The sequence below is a fragment of the Anolis carolinensis genome, chromosome 2, assembly GCF_035594765.1.
Source record: "Anolis carolinensis isolate JA03-04 chromosome 2, rAnoCar3.1.pri, whole genome shotgun sequence".
NCBI lineage: Eukaryota > Metazoa > Chordata > Lepidosauria > Squamata > Dactyloidae > Anolis > Anolis carolinensis.
Genome location: NC_085842.1, coordinates 302,611,798 through 302,638,833, shown reverse-complemented (window position 1 = coordinate 302,638,833; position 27,036 = coordinate 302,611,798). Strand labels below are relative to the sequence as shown.

Genomic DNA, 27,036 nt, shown 5'->3' with positions numbered 1-27,036 from the left:
GCAAATTTGCCCACCCTACAACACTTCCACTTCAGATCAAGGATGGAGCTTAGTAATTCCATCAAACAATCCAAACTTAGGTGAATGTGTCATAAGAGGGAGCAAGGAGAACATGCAAACCTTCCTGTGTTCTCATTGAGAAGAATGGATGGGAAGGTGGGCGGTGATGCTTCCGCCCGTGGGATAGGTAAGAGATGATGAAGGTGATGTGGGGCATGGTGTGAAGGGTTCTCCACGCTGCCCACTGGATTTGCCATAATGCATGGCAAATCTCCTCGCTATCATCCACAATATAGACCTCAATGTGATGAAATCCTTAGAAAATCCACCCAGGTTTTTTTGGATTGATGTTTTGATTAAAATTTCTAGACATATACATAGGATAGATTGTCAAAGGCTTTTATGGCCAGAATCACTGGGTGGCTGTGAGTTTTTCGGGCTACATGGCCATGTTCCAGAAGCATTCTCTCCTGACGTTCTGCCCACATCTATGGCAGGCATCCTCAGAGGTTGCGAGGTCAGGAGAAAATGCTTCTGGAACATGGCCATACAGCCTGGAAATCTCACAGCAACCCATAGAATAGATGTTCAGTACCCAGATATGTTCAGATTAATAGGCTGTCCCCTTCTTTTTAGTGTGTGCCCAAAAAAGGCAACATGTTAGTGATTTTTTCTGTTGTAGAGCAGTCAATGAGGACCAAGACAAGACAGTGTTCTAAGTTTGAGTCATTCTTGCACTGTTGACTAAAGGATTTTTTTTCATTGTCAGAAGTGAACCCTTTTTTGTCCCCTGTGACTCAACAATTTGATTTCTCAGATTCATGGAGTACAGACCAACTTGGAAGAAGAATCCCAAGTTGTTCTCTTTTTAATCTCTCTGTCCTCCCTTCTTGCTCAATAGAAATGACCCTCAAATAACTAAATCACTCTTGCATTGCCCTATTTAAAAATCATGTGTGTCTATTTTGGCAGCACCTTTGAGCTCCAAATGGACACGACTTCAAATGTACATGGAAAAATTGTGCTATTATTTTTATAAAAATAATGCCAGAGCTGTTTGAAGCCAATGCTTTATATAAAAAACAGGAGATGTAGAGCCTGAAGGTTATTTCCTGTCATAAATTGTACAATGACATCCAAGAAGGGGATGAGGGAAACAGCACTTTAATCTTATCTTTTGAAATCAGTTCAGGGCTTTTAATGTTCCTATCCTTTTAATAGGAAGCCTTATGTACAACAATGTGTGAGGCAGCCTTGCTCGAACACATAGAATAGTATGAGGAATTGCCTTGTGGAAGGAGGCAGTTGAGACTTCTTCTGATGGATGCCTCTGAAGTTTTGAGTGATCAGCTATTTTCATATGTTGTGTTGGAAACATTGATTTTTGTGCTACAACTCCCAGAATCCCTCAGCCAACAGGGGACTTTCTGAAATTTCACATTCAAAATTGAACTTAGAATGGTGAGTTTGGCAAATCTTGAATTCATTAAAAGATTTGGCCCAAGATCTTTGAAAACCCTGATAATTGCTGGGGTTGTTAAATCACCAATATGAAAATAATATGGAAGAATTTTGTAATTATAACTGCCTGATTATTTTATGCTCAAAAGTGGAATTCCATCAACAGAAGATGACTGTTCAATGTATAATTTGGCTGAGATGCAGAAACTGACCATTTTGATTAAACAATGAAATTTAAGAAATTTTATTTCATATTTAAGAGATCATTAGGGAGAGTCATTAGTAACTGCTGTTGATGATTAGTGGATAATACTATAAGTAGTAGTATGCTATTATACTTTTATTTTATAATAATGTGTGCATTTGAGGAAATTGGGCAAAGAAACAGATATTACCATCATCTGGTTGTTTTGGAGGCCATGCCCTGTTTTATCTTTCCTGTCCTCTTTTTCTTTTTTGTGTGTGTTTTAATACTTTGTACTGGTATTTTTTATTATGTAGAATGCAATTTGCTTGAACTGTCTGCATTATTCCACGTGTGTTTTTTCTATTAAACAATTGTTTCTTTTTAATAAAGATATTTTAAAAGCTGAATTGTATTTTATGCTGTTACTTTGTTTTAATCAGGCCTGATCTTGATACCAACTGGACAGTAATTAGAGAACAGATCCAAATGGACTCCATGGTCCTGAAGGGATTAAGTCCAAACAACATGTACCAGTTCGCAGTCCGAGCAGCAAATTTACACGGAACCAGTCCACCCAGTGCTCCCAGTGATCCTATCAGAATGTTCAGTGAGTAAAAGATTCTTGGTTGTTGTATGTTTTCTGGGCTGTATGGCCATGTTCCAGAAGTATTCTCTCCTGACATTTCGCCCACATCTATGGCAGGCATCCTCAGAGATTGAAATGGATATTTTTTAATTCATAATGTATTTTAATAGTTTTAAATGTTTTATGTGCTGTTTTATATTGGTTTGTATGGGCATCTAATTGTTGCCACTATTGGAAGCCGCCCTGAGTCCCTTCGGGTGAGAAGGGCGGGATATAAATGTGAGAAATAAATAAATAAATAAATAAATAAATAATATGATTCTTCTTCCATCACTTGGCCTTAAAGCCAGTGGTTATTGGTGGCTTCCATGTCTTTAGATGCCTTTAGGTGGAACTTAACAGAACTGTATTATGCACTCATATCTGGCAACTTTCCCAGTTAATCTTCTGTCATTCCACTTCTTCAGCTGCTTTTAAAACGACCTAATCTCCTCCTTTTAATTCACCCATCAATCCTCCGTTTATTTCAGTTGCTACCAACTGAATTCAATTTGCTAAAATAATTTGAACTCTATTAACTATGTAGCGAGAGAGAGCAGAATCACGCCCTTCTCAGTAAGCTCAGTCACAAGCAAACTGCTGCAGCTGCTCCTAATGTGTGAGTTCTTCCTTTTCTTTTTGTTATTTTGGTCACATTTTTCTGTTACTTGCTCACATGTTTCCCATTTTTCATCTGCGAAATGCTGGAGTGTATGAGTGCTGAATCTACTTTGAGGATAAAATGTAATGCTTGGATAGTTTGGACAATTTAGACACCACCATCCATTTTTTAATAGACCACCAATCATATTTTTAGCAAACCATCTCTCCTTCTTCCCCATCCTTTAATAGGGAAGTTTTGGTAGTTTCTAGAAATCTATAAAAGCTAAGCCATGAGTGGAATTAGAGAATGCTCCAGGCTAAATACAGGTCCATGCTGTTCTTGTGCTATTGCAAACTTTTCATTTCTAGACATATCTGACTGTGTGTATGTGTGTGCATGTCAGCTTCATATGTAATTGATGAGCAACATCTTAAGGAGAAGTAACATTGACAAGCCTATTCTTCACCTCCTCATGCCATTCTTTAAAACGGAATTCTATATATTACATGCATAATTTAAAAGCTACCACAGGAAAAGACCAAAGTAAAGTTGTGATGCCATGAAAGAGGGTTGGGGATGCTTGCAGTTTCAAGCAATGACTAGAAACTGTCTTGGATAATGGCGTGAGTCAGTTTGTTTGGGGTTTTTGATCTAATGTTGCTGGAACCAAGGCTTGCTTTTTGGGGGGAATAATTCCTTTCAAATTAGCTTTGCGACTTGGTGATGTAAAAACAGTCTAAAGGTATCCTGACATGCTTTGGATGTGGTGTTGTTGGGTGAGGAGAGAGTATAAATAAATATGAGAATAAGGGTCTTCTGCCAAAAATAATTTTTGGACTACTGTTCAGATAAAGCTAGAAGGACAGAGAAATAGGAGCACTAGTAATCCTGTGGTCAGATGATGAAAAATTTATATTTATGGGCTGCAACTGTCAGAATCCATCAACAAGCATGGACTCTAGCTGTGGATTCTGGGGACTGGCAATCTGGAGGCTCACCCAAACTCTGGTTGTGACAATAGCATCTCCAATCAGCAAAAGATATTTTGAAATAATTAAAATGTAATGATGGGGTGCATCTACACTGTAGAATTAATGCAGTTCGACATCACTTTAATTGCCATAGCTCAGTGTTATGGAATCATGGGAACTGTAGTTTAACAAAGTCTTTAGCCTTCTTTGTCAAAGAGTTCTGGTGCTTCAATACTATTCCCATGATTCTATAGCATTGAACCATGGCAGTTAAAATGGCATCAAAGTGCATTAATTCTATAATTTAAATAAACTCATGGATTGTTTTTATGAGCAAGACAACTCAGAGATAAGCACAGAGAATCTGAGACTCAAAAGAAAGAGAAAAAAGAATAACCAAGGAGGAAAATTATTTTATTTCATTTTTTATATTCTGCCTTTTTCATTGAATGGAACCCATTCTGTTTTCCTTGTTGAATTTGATGTAGTGGTTTATGTCAAATTAAGCTGGATATGCCAGTTCTCTAAGGTACTTTGATTGTGCTTTTCATGCATGGCAGGGAGTTAGACCAGATGGCCCATGTGGTCTCTTCCAACTCGTATGATTATATGATTTTATGATTCTGTGTCATAAATGTGAAACCCCAGAATGAGCTGAGGCATGCAAAGTATTTTAGAAAGACAGAAAAAAGGAGATCCCTTCCCTTGTTAAGAACAAGAAGTAGATCAAAGAGGAGATAGCTTTACTTGACAGAACTACTCAACCTTTAGGCTCAAGTCTCATTGCTACTACTAGCAGAAACAGACCCATTGAATCAGTTCCTGAATAGTAGGTCAACACTTATATTGAAGAGGATGGAATCCCATTGTTTCAATTACGTTATTATACATGGGACGAACATTTGAATGAAGGGCTTACTTTGCTTTTAGTCTTCTCCCAACATGAGTAAAAATGAAGGAAGGATGGATGAGTAGATGGGTGGAAGGACTTGCAGACTAGAATTGGTAAAGACTTATTTAGAAACCACAAAGGTCCATATTTTGACTGTCACCAGTGGAACTGAATGCAATATAACAACAATATCAGGACACATTGACTACTTAGTATGAAGGATAGGGAAGTTAACATGGGGATGCTGCTTTTCTTTTAGTTTAGTTTTAATCTCTGTCTAGACAGTTTACAAGCTTGAATTTAACAAATTCACAGTAGCCTTTTTGTGGTGGACAGGGAGAAAAACAGAATCCCAAATGACTAGAACCACAATATTAAACCTATATTCTGCTTATAAATTTGGCTATTGGTACTATTTTTTAAAAAACAAAACACACACACAACCACAGACTTCATTTCATACCAGAGCCTTTCATTTGCTTTGTTCCTGGTTGTTTTCCTTGGTTGCCTGTTTCATAGAAGTTTTTGGATTGTTTTTTTAATTGAAGTTTCTTGGGGTTTAAATTTAACTTCTGAACAAAGTGTTTATGGAAACATCTTCAAGGTATAACATGCTCCCTGGGATTAGTAGCCTGGCGAACCTTACAGAAGGTCATTTGTATTGCTGGACAGACTCTGTTTCCACATCCTGTTTATCTGTAGGCACAAAATGTTTTGAATCCTTTTGTAATCAAAGATAAAATTCTTTTGCTGTTCTCATTTGTATAGAATTATCTGCTTTCTCAAACAGGAGAATCATGGCTTATGATGATAAATGTTTTGTGTATGTGGATATGGAGATAAATAGATATGCAGAGGTATCTATAGAAAGAGATAAGCACATAGGACAAGATAAATGTGATTTTCAAAGCCAAATTAAGAAACAGAACCCAGCTGGGGTGATACAGGAGTAGATTTCAGTCCTATCCACCGTAGTCACAAGCCAATCCCTGTGTAACATTATTTACTATGAATAGTGGGAGGAACATTGGCCATTCAGTTTTATGGTGAATACCAAAAAGCAGCTCTTGAAAACTTGGCTAGATGAAGGAAATTTGCCTCTAGGAATAATTCTGGCTGTCATCACATTGACATCCAAATATCTTAGATCTCGTCTAGACCAATAAATGAGATGTGAGGTTGTGGTTTCTCTGTAATGTACAAAGGGCAGACTAACACCTTGGTTGCATATATATTGTTTGTTTTCCCATGGCACATTAAGTTAGAGACCATCTAACACTGTGGTATGCATTACTTGGAATCACAGGTCAGTGAAGGCAATTCTTAAGGAAGGTGGCTTAAGCTTAGTCAGATATCTGGCTCTGAAATGTTCCGTTTTCAAAAAGGGGAACCATGGTGAAAATATTGAGTTCCGGGGTTGATTGCAGAGCCTTAATTGAATCAGTCCAAAATAGTAGCCTCTTATCCATGTCCAGGGCAGAATTCAATTCAGGGTGGTTGTAGTTGAGGAGGTTTTCTAAGCCTGATTTCCAGGGTTGTGGCTTACCACATTGGCTTTTGTCATAATGAAGCAAGTAGAAATGTTGTAAATAAATAAATAAATTTGGTGAGATGCTGTTCCACGTTGCAAATGAAATAGGACAGCAAAGAATTCCCAGTTTTAAAACCAATAAACAGAATTGAAGGCCAATAAATTACACAATTGATTGAAATAGAAGAGTTGGTGTTTCCACTTAGTTGGTGCCATTAAACAAAAATTCCTCGTATACACCAGGAGAGCTCAATTATTTCCTAAATGCAAGTAACATAAATGTGCAACATTGGCCTCGTAACAAAATAGTTTTGTAAGCTATTGATCGATATTCAGCTGCCACTTAATTAGCAACAGTAAGAGGTTTTCTCTGGTTCTTATTTATTTTAACGGGTTATTTGATGTAACCTAATCCTTGATTATTTCTAAAGAGGCTTTATTTCTTTTTTCCCAATGACTCCCTGTAGGTTTTTCAGTTAATTATGGGCACAGGATTAGAGGGTTGGTGGAGCATCTTAAGTAGGCATCAAGTTGTTGCACACTAAAGAACTGCATTGTAATGAAAATTGACCATGATTTCTGCTCTTCATTGTTTGGATTTCATGAGAACACAATTGTCTGAACAACACCATATTAGCGACACATTATGGGCTAATGAGCTTTTCATCAATTACATAAAATGTACTCCTATTCTCGCATGGGAATAGTGGAATATTTACACATTCACATTCTTCATTTAGACAAACAATGGTATATAAAGCTGTTGTTTTATTGCATGGCATGATTGGATAAATAAAATTTCAGAACAAGAACTAAGAACACAGTTGGGTATACAACAGTTTCATCTTGACACCTGAAGGTATCAGGCTAAGGAGATAAATATAAAGGTACATGACTGTGGAACTTTGTTTAAAGAATATCTCTTTAATTAGCATTTATTAATTATGATAAACAGTATGATAGGAAATCTCTGCTTGTATCCTGTTTTCTATCTTTCAGTTGTCTTAACAGGTTTTGCAAGTACAGTAGAGTCTCACTAATCCAAGCCTCGCTTATCCAAGCCTCTGGATAATCCAAGCCATTTTTGTAGTCAATGTTTTCAATATATCGTGATATTTTGGTGCTAAATCAGTAAATACAGTAATTACAAAATAATATTACTGCCTACTGAACAACTTTTTCTGTCAAATTTGTTGTATAACATGATGTTTTGGTGCTTAATTTGTAAAATCATAACTTAATTTGATGTTTAATAGGCTTTTCCTTAATCCCTCCTTATTATCCAAGATATTCGCTTATCCAAGCTTCTGCTGGCCCGTTTAGCTTGGATAAGTGAGACTCTACTGTATATGAAATGTTACAGAACTGGAGCTTTACAGCTGTTTCAGCTGTTTTCTGCTGCTGTAATTCCTTCCTTACTCATTCTGATCCCCTTCAGACTAGGATTGTATTATAATTCAGGAGTAGAGTTTCATGGCCTTTTTGAAAGTCATGCTTTTTCAATAGCTTCAAAACTCACTGTGAGAGGAAATACATACTACCTTCAGAGAAATAAAATGCACACAAATCAACATACAGATGTTAAAATGTAAACTGCTGAAATGTTCATAATTGAAAAATGTGTGCAAACAACAGTAGGAGTATGTATAAAATGTATAACTACATTTATATATTCATATAAGTGCATATTAGGCAAAATATTTATAGCTTTCAATGCACAAAAAACAACAACAAAGTCTCCTAACCTAATATAAAAGTTTCATATGAAGAAAACTTCAGTTTAGTTTTAAGAAAAAAAAAACCAAGAAAAAAACAAAAACAAAATTGAGGCTGAGAAATGTTGGCATTTCTATTTTGAAATGAGTCCCATTGAGACAGTGAGAAGTGCTTCCAAGAAGCTGAAAAATATAAGGATAGTGTGTTATTTCTTAAGGATACCTTAAAAAAGCAAAACGTAGATTTCAACTCATGATTATTTTTCTTGATCCAACCTGAAGGATCATGACTCCAAATAAGGGAGAGAAAAGATCAGCTAAGAAATAGGAGCTGAAAGTAGACACATATGATGCCTGTTCCAAGTAAGACTCATCTTAAAGTTAGAAAAACAGATGAGTGAAACACTTTCCTCTCATCAAGGGCTGCCTGAGGAGTTCAACCCTCAAAGGATGCTATTTGAAAGGGGGGTGGGGAGAATGACATTTAGAGTACCAACCACTGTATCCATGGGAAATGCATTCCCAGACTTTGTGAGGATATATTAAACTGCCAATAATAGTGAATCCTATTGGATTGAAGGATTTCCAGCCCCAAAACAATATTTAGTTGCACTGTAGGGCCTAGAAAATGCCCAAGGAGGACATACTTTGCCAGATGTGGATAAATGAAATTGTGGATACCAGAAGAATTGAATCAGAGGCAGTTGGTAGATTCCATGTCAAGGTGATTTTTATCTTGGTTTTTCTCTAAGGACTTTTTTAAGGTGCTGAATCTTACCCCTAAAATGTATTTAACCTATTGGATAGCTCTTTTTAAATCCAAAGCATATTCTTATCTGCTGTAATGGTAGCCAGCAGTAATTATGAAGATGTTTTTATTAGATCCTCTTTAACACTCTTTAAATACCATACACAGTTGTTGTTATATGCCTTTGAGTTGACTAACCTATAGCAGTGCTATCATAAGTTTGTCTTTACAAGACAGAGGAGGTTTTCCACTGCTTTCATCAGTGTCACTCATTCAATGACAAACATGAGTTTCTATGACTGAGCAGAGATTTAAACCTTAGACTTCCAGAGCCTTGGTCCATTACAGTATTCTCACAATGTGGCTCTCAAACACCTTATTGTATCTTTGAAAACAGTACTAAGAAACAGGATTTTTCTTTTTCATTATTTTAATATTGTGACAGATGTTTTGGGGAATTCTAGTCTACATTAATTATTTCACATACAAGATTGCTCTTCTGTTTAATGGGATCCTACTACAAGGCAGAACTTAGAAATGAACATAAAAACATTACTTCTTACAGTGTTCATTGAGCAGTTCACAGTTTCATGTATTAGTAAGCTGTTTCCATGGATACTTTCTATATTGTTCAGAGTGTCGCACATTACTTTTTTCTTGATTTTGATTTCTTTTGAAATTCCTAGAACTGATAAGAAAATGCCATGAATCTTGAAGAATTCCTAATTACCTTAAACTGTAATTTGAGGTGTGATTACAAAATGCTATCCATTTGGATGATAGAGTAGCATTGTTGCCACTAGCTGTTGAAGTGTCGCTCATTACCAAGAAAATAACTTCTTGTTGGTAGTTGTGTTACTTGTAACATCATACTTCCAAGATATATGCACTTATGAAAGAGATACTTTACTGAAATCATATTTTTGTGATGGTAGATGATTTTCAGTGTTGTCTTGTCTTGTCTTCTCAGGCCTAGAAGAGCTAGGAAGTGGAAGCTATAGGCATCGATATCTCACAGACACAGGAAATGGTGATGATGATGGAATTGAGATTGATGATTCGGACTATGACATTTACATTGACGAGGTAAATCTAAAGGCATCAGTCAGTCCATCTGACATTTCAGTTCTTTAAAGATTTTTGTGTGTATAGCATTTGGACAAGGAGGTCTGAGAAAGATAGGGAAGGAAGACATAAACTAATCTATGCTTTGGTGACATACTGTCTCACTCTAAATGCATTTCTCTAGTTTGACTCAGACTGAACTTTTCGTTCCTCATGCAATCATATGAAGCCATAGACAACGTAATTTACATTCACTGAATGGGGTGGGAGGATGTGGCATTATCTACAGTTAGCCCTCTACATTTGCCTGAGTTAGGAGCTCAGGACCTCCTGAAAGTAAAAAGCCTTGAATAAAGAAATTGCTATTTTTTAAAACTGAGATAATATCACTGTAGGAATTTCTAGATATTTCATCATGTCTCTCGAGATGAATTTCACTGGAAGCTGCTCATAAAAAAGTAGAACCTAGAGATTCCTAGAGTGTCATTCTTTCGAGAAATCTCTAGGTCCTCCAAGCCTCTTGGAATAATAATAATGATGACCTGCCCTCATCAATAAATATATAATTGGGCTCCTGACAAAATAAACCTCTTTCAATAAGGTTATTTCTACAGCAAACAAAATCTATGCCTTGAGCTACAGATATAAGGAGCTCCCTAATGCTGAATGAAACTCTTATTCTGATGTGTATTCTGGCTTATACCTTTCAAGGTCCCAGATAGAAATTGCTCATATTGGTACCACATGAGACCTTGTAACCCAGGGATGGAAAGCCTGTAGCTCTGTAGATGTTATTTACCACTGCAGCTTCCACCAATAACATTTCTATGCAGAAAATGCTGTTTTATGTATAGGAAACATGTTTATCACATAGAAAATCTATTTTATTCAGAGAAGTATTCCCAGAAAAAAGTGTGCTGAAAAATTTCATCTCAGCTCTGAAGAATGAAGAAATAGGACATCTGAATATGAAGGCTACTTGGTGTAATCCTGATTCTCCCCATAAATATTGATTTCCATTCAATTCCATGCCTTTTCTCCAGGATTAGTACTCTATGTGGTGCCCACATATTTGTGGGCCATATTAGATAGGGTTGATGGGAGTTGTAATCCATTGACATTTGGACACCTCCAGCCTGCTTTTAAATTAAAATAGCATTTAACCTTAATTGTTTCTATACTGTATGGGAAGCACATGCTCTGCTCTTGAATTGAGACCATTCAACCAATGCATGCACTTTTAAAATTTATGATTGCGTAATAGCAACACATATATTTGAACATAGGTATGCTATATTCTAGGCCTGCTTCCAACTGTGTATCTTGGCTGAGAAAATTTCTTTGTAGAGGATGACAAAAGTTTCAATGGATTTTGTTATATATCTCCCAGAGAGCTTATGAAATATGACAGGACATCAATGTTGTATTTATGTTATTAGTCTTTCTGTTGGTCTGTCTCTATCAACAAAAAAATAAATAATACCTGCAAATTCTGCAAGATTAACCCTTTGCTATACTACGTGTGCTACTGTTATCTTTTCTCAGCTCAAACCACTTCCTGCTATCAAAGGAAGCAATAGGAAGTTTTTTGTTGAGACCAAGATTTCACCAGGATCTACTGCAAGGATCCTTTCACGGCTGCTTTCATCTACTCCATCTCCTATTACTTTCCCTGCAATAACTACACTTCCACCACGTACCACCACCACTACAAGTCTTAAGGCCTCCAGGAGGAACGGCGTGGCAACAGTGGTACGGCAGTCTGATCAGTCATGTGATGAAACCATTTGCTCTACTGATAGCTTTTGCGTCAATGATTATGAAAGGAGTGGGTCTCGTTGCCACTGCAACCTTGGCAAAGGAGGGGAGAGCTGTTCAGAAGGTTGGTTTACTTAGAAGCCATTTACAATCAGTTGCTTTACAAAGCAGATTATCAAAATAGCATTTCATATATGTGGTGCACATATTTTGTTTGGTACATTAGTACAATAGTGGACAAATAGGAAGCATAGTTGTACAAGACACACCTGACTAGTAAGCAGAAGAGGTTCACCAAAATCCAGAAATAATTTATTACATATCTATTCTGCTGCTTAAGAGGTGAAGTAACCAATGACCCGATGTTTTGGACAAACAACCAAAAATGTTTTCTTTCATTGTGACATTAATTTTACATTCCCAGTTCATTGAATTAATCAGTCACTCAATCACTATATTTATATGCTGTCCTCTTCCTAAAACTCAATCCAATTGGTTACTTGGAATCTAAAAGCAATGTTGGGTCTGGCAATACTGTCAAACTTAAGTTCTGAAGATTCATTCACCAGATGGTCATGGAAAATTCACAAGAAAGTTATAGTGGAAACAGATATTTTTGATTGTTTTCCCAAACATCTGTTTGTTGTTTGTATCAGCTTTCAAAAGCAAGGCTGCTGGTGATGGTGGATGGTAGTACATACTTTGCTGAGGGCATTGTAGTATTCCAGTTACAGTAGAGTCTCACTTATCCAACATAAATGGGCCGGCAGAATGTTGGATAAGCGAATATGTTGGATAACAAGGAAGGATTAAGGAAATGCCTATTAAACATCAAATTAGGTTATGATTTACAAATTAAGCACCAAAACATCATGTTATACAACAAATTTGACAGAAAAAGTAGTTCAATAAGCAGTAATGCTATGTGGTAATTACTGTATTTACTAATTTAGCACCAAAATATCATGATGTATTGAAAACATTGACTACAAAAATGCGTTGGATAATCCAGAACATTGGATAAGTGAGTGTTGGATAAGTGAGACTCTACTGTATGTTCATTTGTGTGTAATATGGACATAGCTGTTATAATACATTGCTGCCTTTAGGATTCACCCAATTACATCAATAGCTTGCCAGTGAGGTGACACATCTTGTATGTATTTTAGCCCATAGTTCAATGGAGCTGTCCAAGGTGCTAGTCCTCATTGGGGGTAATGCTGTTCAGTAATCTGGATAACTAGAATGATTTGCTGGCTGTTTACTGAGTGGTTCGTTTCACTGCTACTTTCAGTCCTTTCATTATACTTTCTTACACTTTAATGGTGCCAGATTGTCATTTAGATATAGCAACTGGGATATCCATATATATGAAGAGCATACATTTGAGCAATGCCTATTTTGAGGAGTTGTAGATGGAGAGGGACAAATAATCTTGCAATAACTCTCCAGATAAGATGATGAATATTGTCATTTAGTGAGGTATTCATTCCTTTTCCTCCAATAAAACACAAGTGGAGCCTTATCTTGAAACATCAATAGGGACAAGTAACAGATTGACCAATTGGTCCTTGGAAATGTCCAGGATGAGACTGGGAAGTTGAGGAGCTGGTGTAGATTCTTCTAAATATACAGCATAAGGGATTTCATTGTGAAAACTTAAAGGGGAGACAGAGACAGTCTGTTGAGTACTGCGATAAATATAAGTTCAAGTAGAAATGACCCATAAGTCTAAAAATGAATCTATTGATTTTATTCAGAAGTTAACTGCTAAGAAATATGCCCTCATTGTTATCTTTCAGATGTTAATATACAATATCCTCAATTCTTTGGCTATTCATACATCACTTTTGAACCTCTGAAAAATTCCTACCAGAAATTTCAAATTACTGTTGAATTCAGGGTAAGTGTGTAGAGTGTTTGGGCAATGTCATGTTTAATGTCTTGTTACATTTAGATTAATGATAGAAGTGTAGATATGTGCTGTCATCCAAAGGAAGTCTGATAATAAGGAATAAAAATCAACAGATAATGACAGTGGGATTTGTAGAATAGTTTAGCCTCTCTTGCTCAACTAAATCCAACACTTGGAAAAGTTCTTGCCATAGTATGTGGTTCATTATAGAAAATATTAAAAATCTGGTACATTTCAAATTTTATTGCACATTACTTTTTCATTACTACAAAAATAGAGGATTAAGAAAAGAAGGCCATAATGCTTGAAAATTCATCCACAATGCCTGTTTTAAAGGTAATAGGAAAAGCAATGAGAAAATATTACTGTTTACCAAAATACATAAACGTCATTACAAATCACAAGGTTTCTTTTGTAACACAACATCACAATGCATTTGTTACCAAAGAGGGAAAAGGATAATTAGATGCAGAAGGATAGCATATCCTTACATAACTTGTAATGGGTCACTTCCAAATTCTGGTTTAATCTATTATACGATTTTTTGCAAGGAAATGGAATTCTAGATATTCTTCTGGTCAGTTTAGAGAAAAGATGGAATAAACATGTATTAAATGAATAAATTGAGTGAGATTGCTTGGGTCTCTTTCATTTACCTTCATTGTATTGTGGGAATGTTTTCCTCATTGCATCTTCTCACTACTGCTCTAAGAAAGTCTTGATGAGCAAATTTGGCAGAATGAATGCAATGACCCAAAAATTGATCTTTCTGGAAGCAAGTGAAGGAGCATTGTGCCGTCATGATACTATGGAACTATATAAAGTTAATATCAGTTCATTAGTAATTGTGCTTCAGAACTAGGGTGTTATTTACCTTCCATTTTTTTCCATTCCTAGACTGAAGCTGAAGATGGTTTGCTTCTGTATTGTGGAGAAAATGAGCACGGACGTGGTGACTTCATGTCAGTAGCAATCATCCGAAGAAACATCCAGTTCAGGTATGATTTACAAACAATACTGTAATAATAATGAAAGGTTTCTGGCCTCTTTTAGGACTCCTATCTACTTTGGGAAAAACATAGTATCATAATAGCTGCTTGGGTCTCAATCAAGATTGAAGAGCAGGGTGCTCCTTCTGCTGTGTATGAAGGGCAATGCTTGGAGGCTGAAGGTTATTCTGTACCCTCCAGTGTTTAAACTTTCCTGTTAAAGGGGTACCTTTATTTCTGTGGTCAGAGGGTATTGGAGATGATGATGATGAGGAGGAGGACAATGAAACCATGATTTCCCATTCATTCATACATTTAGGAATTTCTGAGATCAGAACTTATTTGAAATAATAATTATGTGCAAAGAATCTATTTCCAACATAATTCCCCCACTAAAGCATGCTGTCATCTCTAAACAATGTGGGGGTTTTTTTGCAAATAAATGAGATCCTAAAATATAACAAATCTTGTGATGGTCGATATTTTTCATGAGGGGCTATTTCAGTATGGATGAGAAAATTGTCAAATAGTAGTATACTGATACTACATTGTTAGTAGCTTATTTAAAAAGAGAAATGTATTCAGGAGTGTGGTTTTGGGTATGACAAGTCAACGTACTGATCTTTGATGGGAACATCCTCAAACTAGAGGCACGTAGATTTTGGAGGTTGTCATGTTTTCTGTGTTGATCTTAGATTCAACTGTGGCACTGGGATTGCAGTAATTACCAGTGAGAACAGAGTTAAACTGGGCAATTGGCATAGTGTGACTGTGTTCAGAGATGGATTGGAAGGTTGGCTTAGACTGGATAACAACCCTCCTGTTTCTGGTAAATCTCAGGTGAGTCATTCTGCTTGTGAAAGGTAATATAATTAGCTATGAATGTATGTTTGTTCTGAATCAGTCTGGAATTCCAAGATGTACCCAGATACAGGTTGTATCCCTAATGCGATGCTTTATATTTGAAATGGTGGTGGGTAGGAAGGATCTCCATATTTTTCAAAGCTTGTGATATCTCTAGGGCCTTCCACTGCTCCTTACCTTCTCCACCTAAATGTCACTTGGTAAACCTAATTAAGTGAACATTGCTGCTTTAGGTCTACCTCTGGGACTTAATCCACCCTGAAATATCCCAGATCAATAGCTGCCACTTCCTACCAAGTTAAAGAGCCGCAGGAGGCTACTAAGTATTTTGGAGGAAAGGGACAAACATTTCTGTGATATTGTATTACAACACAATAAACTTGAAGTAAGTGAACTTTTCTGTAGTGCTCAACACAACTTTAAGCAAGCATGTGTCAAAGAAAATAAAGACATGAAGGTTGGGATGAGGTAAGATTAGTTAGAATCCCATCACTACTGGCTACAGCAGAGGAAGGTAACATATGAAAGATTTCCAGATTTCAAGGGCTGGTTGTTATTCTCCTGTCTGCATGAGGATGAGGGAGAGGACTCTTAGAGCAAGAACGTTGCTTTAAACTGGGTGCGTAAATCACATTTTGGTGTCTCAATGTTAGACATATTTCTGGGTATATTTGATCTGCTAGTTCTAGACACAGCACCACTTTTTGCCCATCAGCTCTAGTTTTTGAGATATAGAACATATGCCATATACCAGTCACCAACTACTCACCCATGGAAAACCATGATATCCATATCTAAGAAACTAGACGTGATGTGGTTGATCTAGTACAAGTTTCTGAATCAGCGCCCCAAGTAACCCTAGAAATAGGCCTAAAAATTAAGACAATTTTTTTTTTGTTGGGCTGTGGCATTTTTCATTTCACCCACCAAAATCATGGTGTTTTTTAAGGCTATACTTTGTGGAAAGTTCTAGTGTGGTGTCTTGGTTTGAACACTGGATAATGTTTGTGGAGAACAGCACTGACTTCCTTGGAAGAAAAAAGAAAGAAAGAAAGAAATTAATAACAAGCTGAATTGTCTTTCTGGGGGCCAAATTTCCTATGAGTGTTTTTCTCTCCTTCACTTTCTAGGGTCAATACAGCAAGATTACTTTCCGAACTCCCTTCTATCTTGGAGGTGCTCCTACAGCTTATTGGCTTATAAGGTCTGCAGGAATGAACCGTGGCTTTCAAGGCTGTGTTCAATCACTCATTGTCAATGGAAAGATTATCGACATGCGGCCTTGGCCTTTGGGGAAGGCTCTTAGTGGAGCAGATGTAGGTAAGTGCAATGTCATTCCCACTCGTGTGTGTGTGACAGTGAGTGAGAGTTGCATCTACACCAGAGAATTAATCCTGCCTTGGTTCACTGGTATGGAATCAGGAGTTGTATGCATTAATTCTAGAGCACTGCTTCTCAACCTGGGGTCCCCAGATGTTTTTGGCCTTCAACTCCCAGAAACGCTAACAGCTGGTAAACTGGCTGGGATTTCTGGGAGTTGTAGACCAAAAACATCTGGGGACCCCAGGTTGAGAACACTGTTCTACAGTGTAGATGCATGCTGAGTTGTCATCTCCCATATAGACTATCCAACAACTTCTTGGATAATGGTTTGGGATAGACTTTGGGTCTGGTTTATTTTTAACCTATCATATTTTGTTCACTTTATTTTGGTTGGTTTCAGACTCTATCTTATTTAGAATAGACCCATTAATCTAAGTATGAAAAGTAGTTTGTCTTTTTAAATGCTTTTCTACGTCTGTTCCAATACTAGACCCAAGACTGTCCACAACATTATTAAAACCAAGTGCAGTTAAATAAGGGACTAAATGTATTGAAGGCACCAGATCCCATCTAATTTTGGAAGCTAAGCAGGGCTAGGTCACGTTACTACTTGAGTGGAAGATTGCAAAGAAATGTTAGGTGCTGAATGAAGGCAATGGCAAACCACCACTGAGTATCCTTTCCCTAAGAAAACCCTATGAAATCCATAGGGGTCTTAGGCAACCAGAAGGCACATGCAAAGAGAGAGCTCGGAGGACAGCAGCATAATGATATTTGAACACAGCAAATTGATGAATTAATAAGAAACATTTCATTCCCTGAGAATGGGAGAACAACATTTATTGAGACTGAGTGAATAACTTATTCAAAACATATTGATGCCTCTGGGAAATGTTTAAATGCCTTTCCACTTGGGTTAATTGTACAAAATTGCAAGTTTTGTCAACAAAATCCCATTACCAAGGAAAGCATTCCTATTATAGAACTTGTCCATTGTTGTGTTCTTTTCTTCTTTATTTGTATAATTTCAGTGAGTAGATAGAGTGCCATCAGAAGTTTTTGCTTCTAGTTATTACTCAGTAGACATGACTGAACAGAAAATGCCTCATCCATCTCTCAACAGACAATCACATTTATTTAAGTAGAAAATATGTACAATCTACTTTTCATAATTTTCAAGGACCTGACGTGTCTTTGTTTAGCAAGACTGGTAGTCATCCTAACATTTTGAAACACTTTTGTGCTTATGGAAAAAATATAACCATTGTCATTGGTAGCTATGGAAAGGCATGGTTTCCATCAAATTGCCAAATCTACCTCTAAAGCTATCTAAGTTAATAATCATTGTGTGGTAATGCATTTCACAATTTAAATATATGCTTTGTGGAAAACCTACTTCTGTCTCCACTGATAATGGTCCTCTAAAATGCTTGATAATATAACAGGCACTGAGATGCTTGAGGTTTATTATAGCATTATTGCATTTGCTTAATCATAGGCCAATATCAAAGGCCCCTGCTTCAGATTTGGGTACAAATCTGGAAGACCTACCTTCCAGTCTTTCATAGAGTTTGCTCTATAAATTTGGAGCTCATCCTTTCTGGGTTAATTCCGACTGAAAATAAATCTGTATACAGCTGCTATACAACTATGTTCTAGTAAAACTGATACATAATAGAACATAACTAGTTGAGACCCTGCTGTTCTGGCAACTAGTCTGTAGTTTAGTTGAGTTTCCCTAGTTGCTAATCTGTGCTTCCTGGAACAAAGGAAAGGAGCCTGGTTTGATTCCTTGGTCCACCATGAGGTTCATGCATGTCATGAGTCAGGTCAAGTCTTTTAGGTTGTATTGAGATGGGCCAAATAAAACAGACTCCTCTTACAACTGCTTCAAAGAGTACAGCTGATTTTGCAGCACAGCATCAATCTGTTGCAAGGGGAACTACAATCTACTTTGGATCTTTCAGGAAGTATCAGAATGACCGTAATGTTTATTGAAATCTGAAGCAGTCTAGTGTCCACACTTCAAAAAACAAAAACAAAACAACAACAACACTATTTTGCTGGTCAAAATAGCTCCTTGTAGGAGCCTTGCTGATGACATTACTTCTGGAGATCACATTGCATGGCTCTTCACCAGAAGCAGCAACACCAGCAAGGTTCTTCTGGATAGCTGCTTGGAGCTATTTTTTTCCTGGCAAAACAGTGGCAGCGGTGTCCCCAAGGATGACAGAGCACTGGTGTCTGGACTCCTAAAGGTGTTTGGAGTTCTTCCATAATGGTAGACGTAGATTCCCGATTCTGCATCCAGGACAGCTCGGTGTAGATGCCGCCTTAGTCTTACAAAACCTGCCATGAGTCCTATGTTTAGGAAGGACAAGCAATATAAATGAACAAAGTCTTCACATCACTAAGCTGATCAAAAGGTTTGTTCAAGTGACTGCACTTTGTTAGTGGTAGAAGGACTTGAAATCTTGGTTTCAAGTCCAGCGCTTCTTTGATAAAAGATCATCTCTTCATATCTTTTGTATTTCCCTATATCAAGGGCAGTAGACGGTAGCAACAGTTGCCCTACCCTCTTGATAAAAAGTGGGGGTAGAGATCTAGGAAGAGATATAAAAGTTAATAGAGTGGCCTAGAGAGCAGACACTGAAGAAAATAACACCTTAGAAAAGCACTGAGAGCAATTTCACGATACAGTGAGAGTCTATGGAATACTTATAGAAAGTGAGACTTCTCAAAAAGTTTATTTCTGATCAATATTGGTTCTCGGATCTCAGTTGTAGCATTCTCCAATCCCAGTATTAACCTTTACAACCACATCTGTCTGTATGTTTCTCAGTCATGTTTCAAGGTTATCTGTCAAATGCAGCTCACTGCGTGATGAAATTAAAAACCATTAAAACAAACCTTTTTGTCATATGCATTTTATCTATTTAATTAATGTCAACACAATTCTGAAAAGAGTTGTCCTTACTTAATGCTATATTTTAAAAATTACTAGAAATGCAAGATTGCAATTGGTTCCCGCACTAACAACAAATTAGATGAATTTGCATATTACAAGCAACTGTGTGTGTATGTGTGTATGCCTTCAAGTCACCTATAACATTGTATAGCGACCCAATGAATTCCATAGAATTCCATAAGAATACTCACTGATGATTTTTCTACTTCATTCTTCTGAAATATAGCCTATGGCACCTGGTATTCATTGGCAGTATCTCATCCAAATTCTAACCAGGGGTGACTCTGCTTAGCTTCCAACATCAGACTGGATCTAGTGCCTTCACAATATACCTCTTTCTTATACCTTCTACTCTGTACCTTTTGGGGAAAATACTGTCAGTGTCCATGTAGTACAATAAGAATAGAGACAAGTCAGCATTAGAGAGACTCATGTCATTAAATCCACAGTTCCACTTTTCTCTAATTAGAAAGCCATTTTTTGCCCTGGGAGACAGATTGGGCTCTTCATATTGTCTTTCAAAATTCAGAGTCAGACTTAAGTTTTTACAGCTTTCATTAAATTCAGAATTACACCATATACAGTCCATATTTTGTCCTGAATGCCCCAACTTGAAGATTAAAATGATAATTGAGTGAACAGATGGGAAAAGAAGAGGTGATCACTTGATGGCATATGTCTCCAAATGTCTCTGATTGGATTAAAGCTTGAGAATTCAGCTCACTTACTCTCCATGATGTTTCCTTTTCAGCATCTTATCAAGGTTATCTTTTATGTTGTACAATTTGTTGCTAGTGGCATTTATTTCAACTGAACCCATCAATCTTTAGTTATGAGCTCAATTTTATTAGGGAGCAAACTGAGACACTTAGGTTTTAATCCTATCCACCATACATGGGGAACTTGCAGCCGTCCAAGTACTGTTGGGTTGCAACGAGCCAATTTAACAGTGATGAAGGATAATAGAGTTTGCAGTCCCAACACTGGGATGCCTACAAGTTCAAGATTGTGGCTAAATGTAATTATTTATTTTTCTCCCACCTTTCTTCTGCCACTAGAGACCCAAGGCATTTCATAGCATGGTTTAAGGGGGAGGGGAGAAATAACTTAAAACAGTCAGTCATAATATTAAAACATCATTCACCAGACTATCATCTTGAAGTTATCTCTGAATAATTGACTGGGATTTACTGTTGATGTAGGGTAGGGCTTCCTAAAGTTTTCCACTTGAGACTCCTTAGTTGGCCCCAGGCATACAGGTATATAAAATAGGTATAAAAATAAAACATTTACTAATAACAAATCAGCATTTTCAAGGCTTGCTAAACAGGTAGATTTTCCTTTTTATGAAATACAACTGAAGTATTTTCTGTAGAGTCCACTGCAAAAACTGCTTAACAGATTCATGTAAATGACTCAAACAGCCATATGTTCAAAAACTTCTATTGCCAAATTTTTCAGGACTCCAACATTAAGTTAGGGGGCCCTATTTGGGGTTGGAACCTGGGTTTAAGAAGCAGCGATAAAAGGAAACCATAGGTTGTCATTTTTATCAACAGAGTCCCAGATGCTAATTTCAAGTTGTAGATCATTTCCAAAAGATTGAGACAACACATACTGTAAAAGCTATTTGCCTACCTTTTTGGAAGGAGATTTGGAAGAACCTCTGGTTTCTATCAAGGCCTCAGTAAAATAAATAAAGTGTATTAGTAAAGATCCCTTTTTAAACTATGGCCCCAGAAGGAGGGGCCATTTTCACTGGGGATTCTGGAAGTAGTCGTCCGAGGAAGCAATAGTTCTGAACTTTATTTCTGTTCTATTTGATGCTATTGGTATAGTGTTACCACTTTCCTCCTGAGAAAGAGGCATAAAGTGTCAAAAATTCTAATAGTAGAATAGCCTAGCAATTTCCAAAGATGAGAAGCTGAAACATCTTTTGAAAATAAGAATGCTAATCTAGGCTTACTAGAGTGAAAACTGGAGTGGGCTCTGTTACCTTTAATAATTGTGCAGAAGAAGGAAATTTCAGCAGGTGGTACTTGGTTGCATGACAAGTAACACCTGCTGAAAATTCCTCTTCAACACAAACATTGAAGAGGCAGGAAACTTATTTTGAATCTAGTGATCCTGATTCTCACTTGATACTATGAGAGTTTTTTTTAAACAACAACCTGCAGTTAATTTTCAGTGAAATGTGCTTAGACCTACGTACATACATTTTCCACATTGCCAGTGACTGTGGCAAAATCAGTAGGATGTTTCAGCAAGTTAGAATATACTTTTTTACTGTGGGGCAATAACCAGCCATATAGCCATTTCATCAATTGTGTTTCCAAGATAAGTTGACTGCAAGGGAGCTAATGTGTGATTATGAATTTTTAATTGCCTCTTTATTAATTCTATTTAAACATATCTTTCTCCTGACAAGGGATCCAGTATTTGTTAACGTTTAGTCAAAATGTACTATTACAAAAGCACATACCGATAATTAAGGATAATTTAAAATACATTTGAAACATAAGTAATAAAAAGACAGAGCACCCCACATGCAATACTATTCTGCCATATGATTAAAATCAAAGTTCTGCCTAAATGAAAAGGTCTTTACCTGCCAGCAGAAGGAGAGCAGTGGGCAACCAGACTTCCCATGAGAAGGAGCTCCATGGTCTGGGGACACATCTACATTATAGAATTAATGCAGCTTGCTTGCACTTTAACTGCTATGACTAAATCCTATGGAATCACAGGAGTTGCAGTTTGGTGAATATCCAGCACTATTTGTCAGAGAAGGCTAAATACATTGTAAAATTACAACTCCCAAAACTCCATACCATTGAACCATAGCAGTTAAAGTGCAAGCAAGCTGTATTAATTCTATAGTACATATGGTTCCTGGAAGTAGCTGCTGGGAAGGCTGTCTTCATCAATTGTGTCTGAGAAGATGATGAGGCCAAGGGAAATCCCTCCCCTGAAGATTATAAAACTCAGACTAGCTTAAATGGGAAGATACCATCTCTTAGCGATGTTAGTCCATTAGAATAGAAGCAGCAAGGTGTTAGTTAATCCCTTTACTGGGGATTTAAAAGTTACGAAATAGTTAGCATGAAATGGGAATGGTGGAATGAAGGAATCCAGTCACACCTTTGATAATGTTTGAAGTCTTTTTTCCAGCATTCGCTTTCGAGGATATTAATCTACCTCACAAAAGTTTATCCATGAAAGCTCATGTTGAAATAAACCAATTAGTTTAAAAGGTCCTAATAAATTCCTTCATCTCACCATCCTGATTTTCCTTTTTATGCCATGACAAACCAGCACAGCTAATACTATCTACAGTGTTTCTCCAGGAAAATACTTAGGAAACTTAAAGGATTCTGAGATGAGGTGTTTATAGATATGCAAACATTTCAGAATCCAAATGATTGTTCATGGTTCATGAGATGAGTTCCGTTATTGAGGTGTCAGTGTGGAAATGAGGCCCCCTTTCCAGATTTGTACCATCCCCATCTGTCACTAAAATTCAGCCTTTTGAGGGATGCCCAGCTTTAAATTCCTGTACAGACATAAAGTTTCATGGGTAACTTTTGGAAATTCACTTTCAGAGTAACCTACCCTGGAGAGGTTGTCATGAAGACAAATTGGCATAATCCTATTCACCCTGAGCTACTTGGAGTTGGTAACTTGAAAAAATAAAAAAAAATCCGTAGATTCTTTTGATGGCTTTAGCCTTCATCCAGCATTGCCAGTTTGTCAAAATTTGGCTGAAATATTATTTCTGCATTTTAAATCCCACTGTTCAGTACTTTTCATGACACATTACTAACATAGTGAAACATACTCTTTCTGTTTGCGTTTATGGTGAGAGAATATTATTCTATCATTCTGCATCTTCTTAACACAGCTCTAAATTTGGTTTAACATACCTTGGGGAGAGAGGCAGTGTAAATTACTAGTACGTTTCTTTTCTTTTAAAAAAAAACACCACTTTAAATGCACATATCACAAGATGGTACGTGCTGAAATATTTAAATACTTTTCAGAAGTAACTCTAAGGCATTCAGATCTGTCAGTCTTTGACAGCTTCTATATGGTTACCTCCAGCCATCTTCCTGTTAGATGCCAAGATGATAAAGATGTTGATTACAGAAGCCCATATGTTGGCAGTATGGATTACCTGCCATGTAGATAGAACTGTTAACTACAAACAGCATAGAAGCTAATAAGCTTAGACCTCGCTGCTTATCACCTCCAGCTCTTCCTACTGCTTTTCTCATAGACATAAGTAACAAAACAGCACTTAAGATAATTAAGGTTAAACAGAAAGTTGGTGCTTCTTGTAGCATAAATAGTCTAGTGACTGTTTGGAGATTTGAGGAGTCTAGACAGTCCGAGAAAAGAAGAAGCCAACAAAATGTGAAAGATACAATTTGCTCTATTAGCTATTGTTTCTAGAAAGCCAGTATGATTAGCTCCTATTGCTGCCATTTGGTGAATCTTCTTTGAGGCCTGGAGCTTAGTAGAGAGAAAAGATAAGAGTTATAGTAAACACCTTGGCACTCATTTCGTGAAAAGAATGGCTCTGGAATCTCATATGGTCCTGGGACCCAGGTGAAGAAGACTATCCTGTGGGTTGGCCTGAGGTTTTGACCTTCCTTTAAGTCCTGCAATGGGGGTGGGGAGTTTTCATTGGATCTAACTTCCAGCAGAAGACCAGATGGAAAGCAACCTAGCTATTGGATTGTCCTCAGGATACAGGCATTTTGACCAGGGGAAGGCTGAGGAAGAAGGGATGATATCCTCAGTCAATCTCACATTAGGTTGCTCCCCACTTCTTGCTTCTTTCTTGGTTCATCACACTAGACTTTAGGTTAAATAACATGAACCTCATTCAACCCAATTTTCTGTGTCTAGTCATGTTATTCCATGTTGGGTCGGCAGGCTGCATAACAGCTAATAAGCTTAGTTAGACCTTGCTGTTTGCCACCCCTAGCCCTTATCACTGTTCTTCGTAAATACAAAAGTAACAAAACAGCACTTATAATAATTAAGGTTAAACAGGCAGTTGATGCTACTTGCAATGTAAACAGCTTAGTGACCATTTGGAAATTTGATTAGCTTAGATAATCCATGAGAGAAAGAGAGAAACAAGTAGGACAGGAAAGACATCAGTTGATCTCACAAGCAATCACTTCTAGAAAGTCAATATGATTAGCTCATATTGATGCCATTTTGTGAATCCCCTTTGTAACCTGTAGCTTAGCCACTTAATTTGATACATAGATTTTCATGTTTCCCAGAAATACGTATATTTACGTTCAGCCCTCCACATTTTCTGGGGTTAGGGACACCAGCAAAAGTAAAAAATATTTGCTTCTTTTTATACCTGAGAGAACACCTCTCTGGGAATCTATCGGTCTCCAGCATGACTTTGTGGTCAGCCTCTGCTGGGTATTGACCACAGAATTGCACTGGAGGACCTACAGAATCTTTGACAGGTGTTCCATTGGAAGTTGACTATAAACTCATATAGGAGGACCTACAGTTTCCAGCGAGAACATTTTCACCCACAGAAGTCAAACTCATAAATGTGGAGAGTTGGCTGCATATAGAAAGTGGGAGGTGGTTTGTATAGGTAATGAAACCAGTAGTTAAATTAACCCATACTTGCAGGACAAATCAATGTTTATGTTGTCTTCTTGTTTTTAGGTGAATGCAGCAGTGGAATTTGTGATGAAGCATCCTGCATAAATGGTGGCACTTGTACAGCAAGCAAAGCAGATCGGTACATCTGCCTTTGCCCACTTGGATTTAAAGGCCGCCACTGTGAAGAAGGTGAGAGGTTACTTACTGGGCTTCTATCTGCAGTTAGATTTTAATTGAGTAAATCTAAATCTAGTTGCTAGCTCCAGATAGAGTAGAGTTAGAATAAATGGGAATTTGGTATGTCAACACTCCCCTGGACTACTATGTCTGGGTCTGAACATCAAAATTCAGGAAGGATATTGGCACGCTGGAGCATGTTCTGAGGAGTGCTACCAAGATGGTAAAAGATTTGGAATCTAAGCCTTGTGAGGAACAACTTAAGGAGCTGGGTATGTTTAACTTGGAAAAGAGAATATTGTGATTTGATATGATAACCATATTTAAATACATGAAATGATGTAATGTATTTAAATGGAGCAAGCTTGTCTGCTGCTATTCTAGATGTAAAACTACAAAATGTGTAAATTTCTTCATGAACAGGATGAGCAGAATTTAAGATTTCAACAAATAATGTAAAAGAGAAAATAATGAAAATTTATCCCAACTTTATAAATACTATTTTAACCATAATGGGTCTATAGTAGTATCCAGCCATGAGTTGGATAAATCCCAGTGTTCTTCATACTGGTTTGCAAAGTGTTATAAATTCCCAGCAAATATTTAAGGAAATTACAACAGATGTTCAAGAAATTTACAGCTCTGAGGTATGGCAACAATTGTCTATGTGTATTGTGTAAAGATTGTATATGTATTGTAAGAAGCCATCTATCATCTTGTTGGGTGGCGGTCCCAACCGTTTGCAACAACTGTTTGGAGCTACAACTGTATAAATATTTTATTAAAAGGACACTGAGGATTGATTGATGGCTGTCCTATCCATTTCTGAACATCGAGTGAATATTTCATGCTACAAATGATGCATTTAGATAGTATATATTACACTTTATGTGGTATAGCGTTGAATTTTCATTTCTGCATTGACGTCTTAATTGAACTCTGTGCAGGGAATTTACGTCACTGCAGATTTTTGAGATATTGATTTGCCTAATAGCTGGTGCTAATGGGAACTGAAGTCTTAAATATCTGGAGGCCAAAAGTACCTTATCTTTGGTGTAAAAGAAATAGAAAAACATCGTAAAACTTTATTATATCTTAGAGTAGGGGTTCTCAAACCTTTTCAGCCGCGGAGCCCTTTTTAAAGCAAAAGTTTCTCCTAGAGCCTCAAGAAATGTTTATATATTATATTGTAATATATTATATATAATGTATATATTTCAGACATGGGCAAACTTTTTGATGTGTTAAGTTTTAAAATTTGACAGCTGGGCCGGGCCAGTGGCAGATGGATGGAGAGTGTTTGTGTGAACTAATTGAAAAAGCATGAACACATTCCTATGCACATTGCACATATCTCATTTCTAGTGCAAAAGAAAGAAAGAACAATACAATATTTAAAATGAAGAACAATATTAACCAATATAAACTTAACAGTATTTCAGTGGAAGACCCCAAGAGCCATCCAGTCTAGCTCCTTTCTGCATGCAGGGAAAGCACAATCAAAGCAGCCCCTGAGCAGTGGAAGAGAAATAGGGTTGTGGAAGCAATGGAGGTGGGGAAAAGGCTTTTGGCGGCAAGGTGGCCGAGGGAAAAAAGCTTT

The 27,036-nt window shown here is 37.1% G+C and overlaps 1 protein-coding gene and 1 long non-coding RNA gene across 3 annotated transcripts in view; one reads left to right on the top strand and one right to left on the bottom strand.

Annotated features, from left to right (window-relative positions):
• egflam (EGF like, fibronectin type III and laminin G domains) overlaps positions 1 to 27,036 on the top strand; it is a 151,006-nt gene that overhangs the window by 95,923 nt on the left and 28,047 nt on the right. For both annotated transcript variants that reach the window (XM_062972471.1, XM_062972472.1), the window contains exons 7-14: positions 2,089 to 2,255; positions 9,705 to 9,820; positions 11,345 to 11,681; positions 13,360 to 13,460; positions 14,370 to 14,470; positions 15,157 to 15,301; positions 16,456 to 16,645; positions 25,323 to 25,448. In XM_062972471.1, the coding sequence (XP_062828541.1) occupies positions 2,089 to 2,255; positions 9,705 to 9,820; positions 11,345 to 11,681; positions 13,360 to 13,460; positions 14,370 to 14,470; positions 15,157 to 15,301; positions 16,456 to 16,645; positions 25,323 to 25,448 (1,283 nt within the window). The remainder of the gene's footprint in view (positions 1 to 2,088; positions 2,256 to 9,704; positions 9,821 to 11,344; positions 11,682 to 13,359; positions 13,461 to 14,369; positions 14,471 to 15,156; positions 15,302 to 16,455; positions 16,646 to 25,322; positions 25,449 to 27,036) is intronic.
• On the bottom strand, positions 17,763 to 21,570 carry LOC103279693 (uncharacterized). Its single transcript, XR_506930.3, has 3 exons — positions 21,255 to 21,570; positions 19,808 to 19,975; positions 17,763 to 19,009 (listed from the first exon to the last, which is right to left on the bottom strand). It is a non-coding gene; the product is annotated as an uncharacterized LOC103279693 (long non-coding RNA).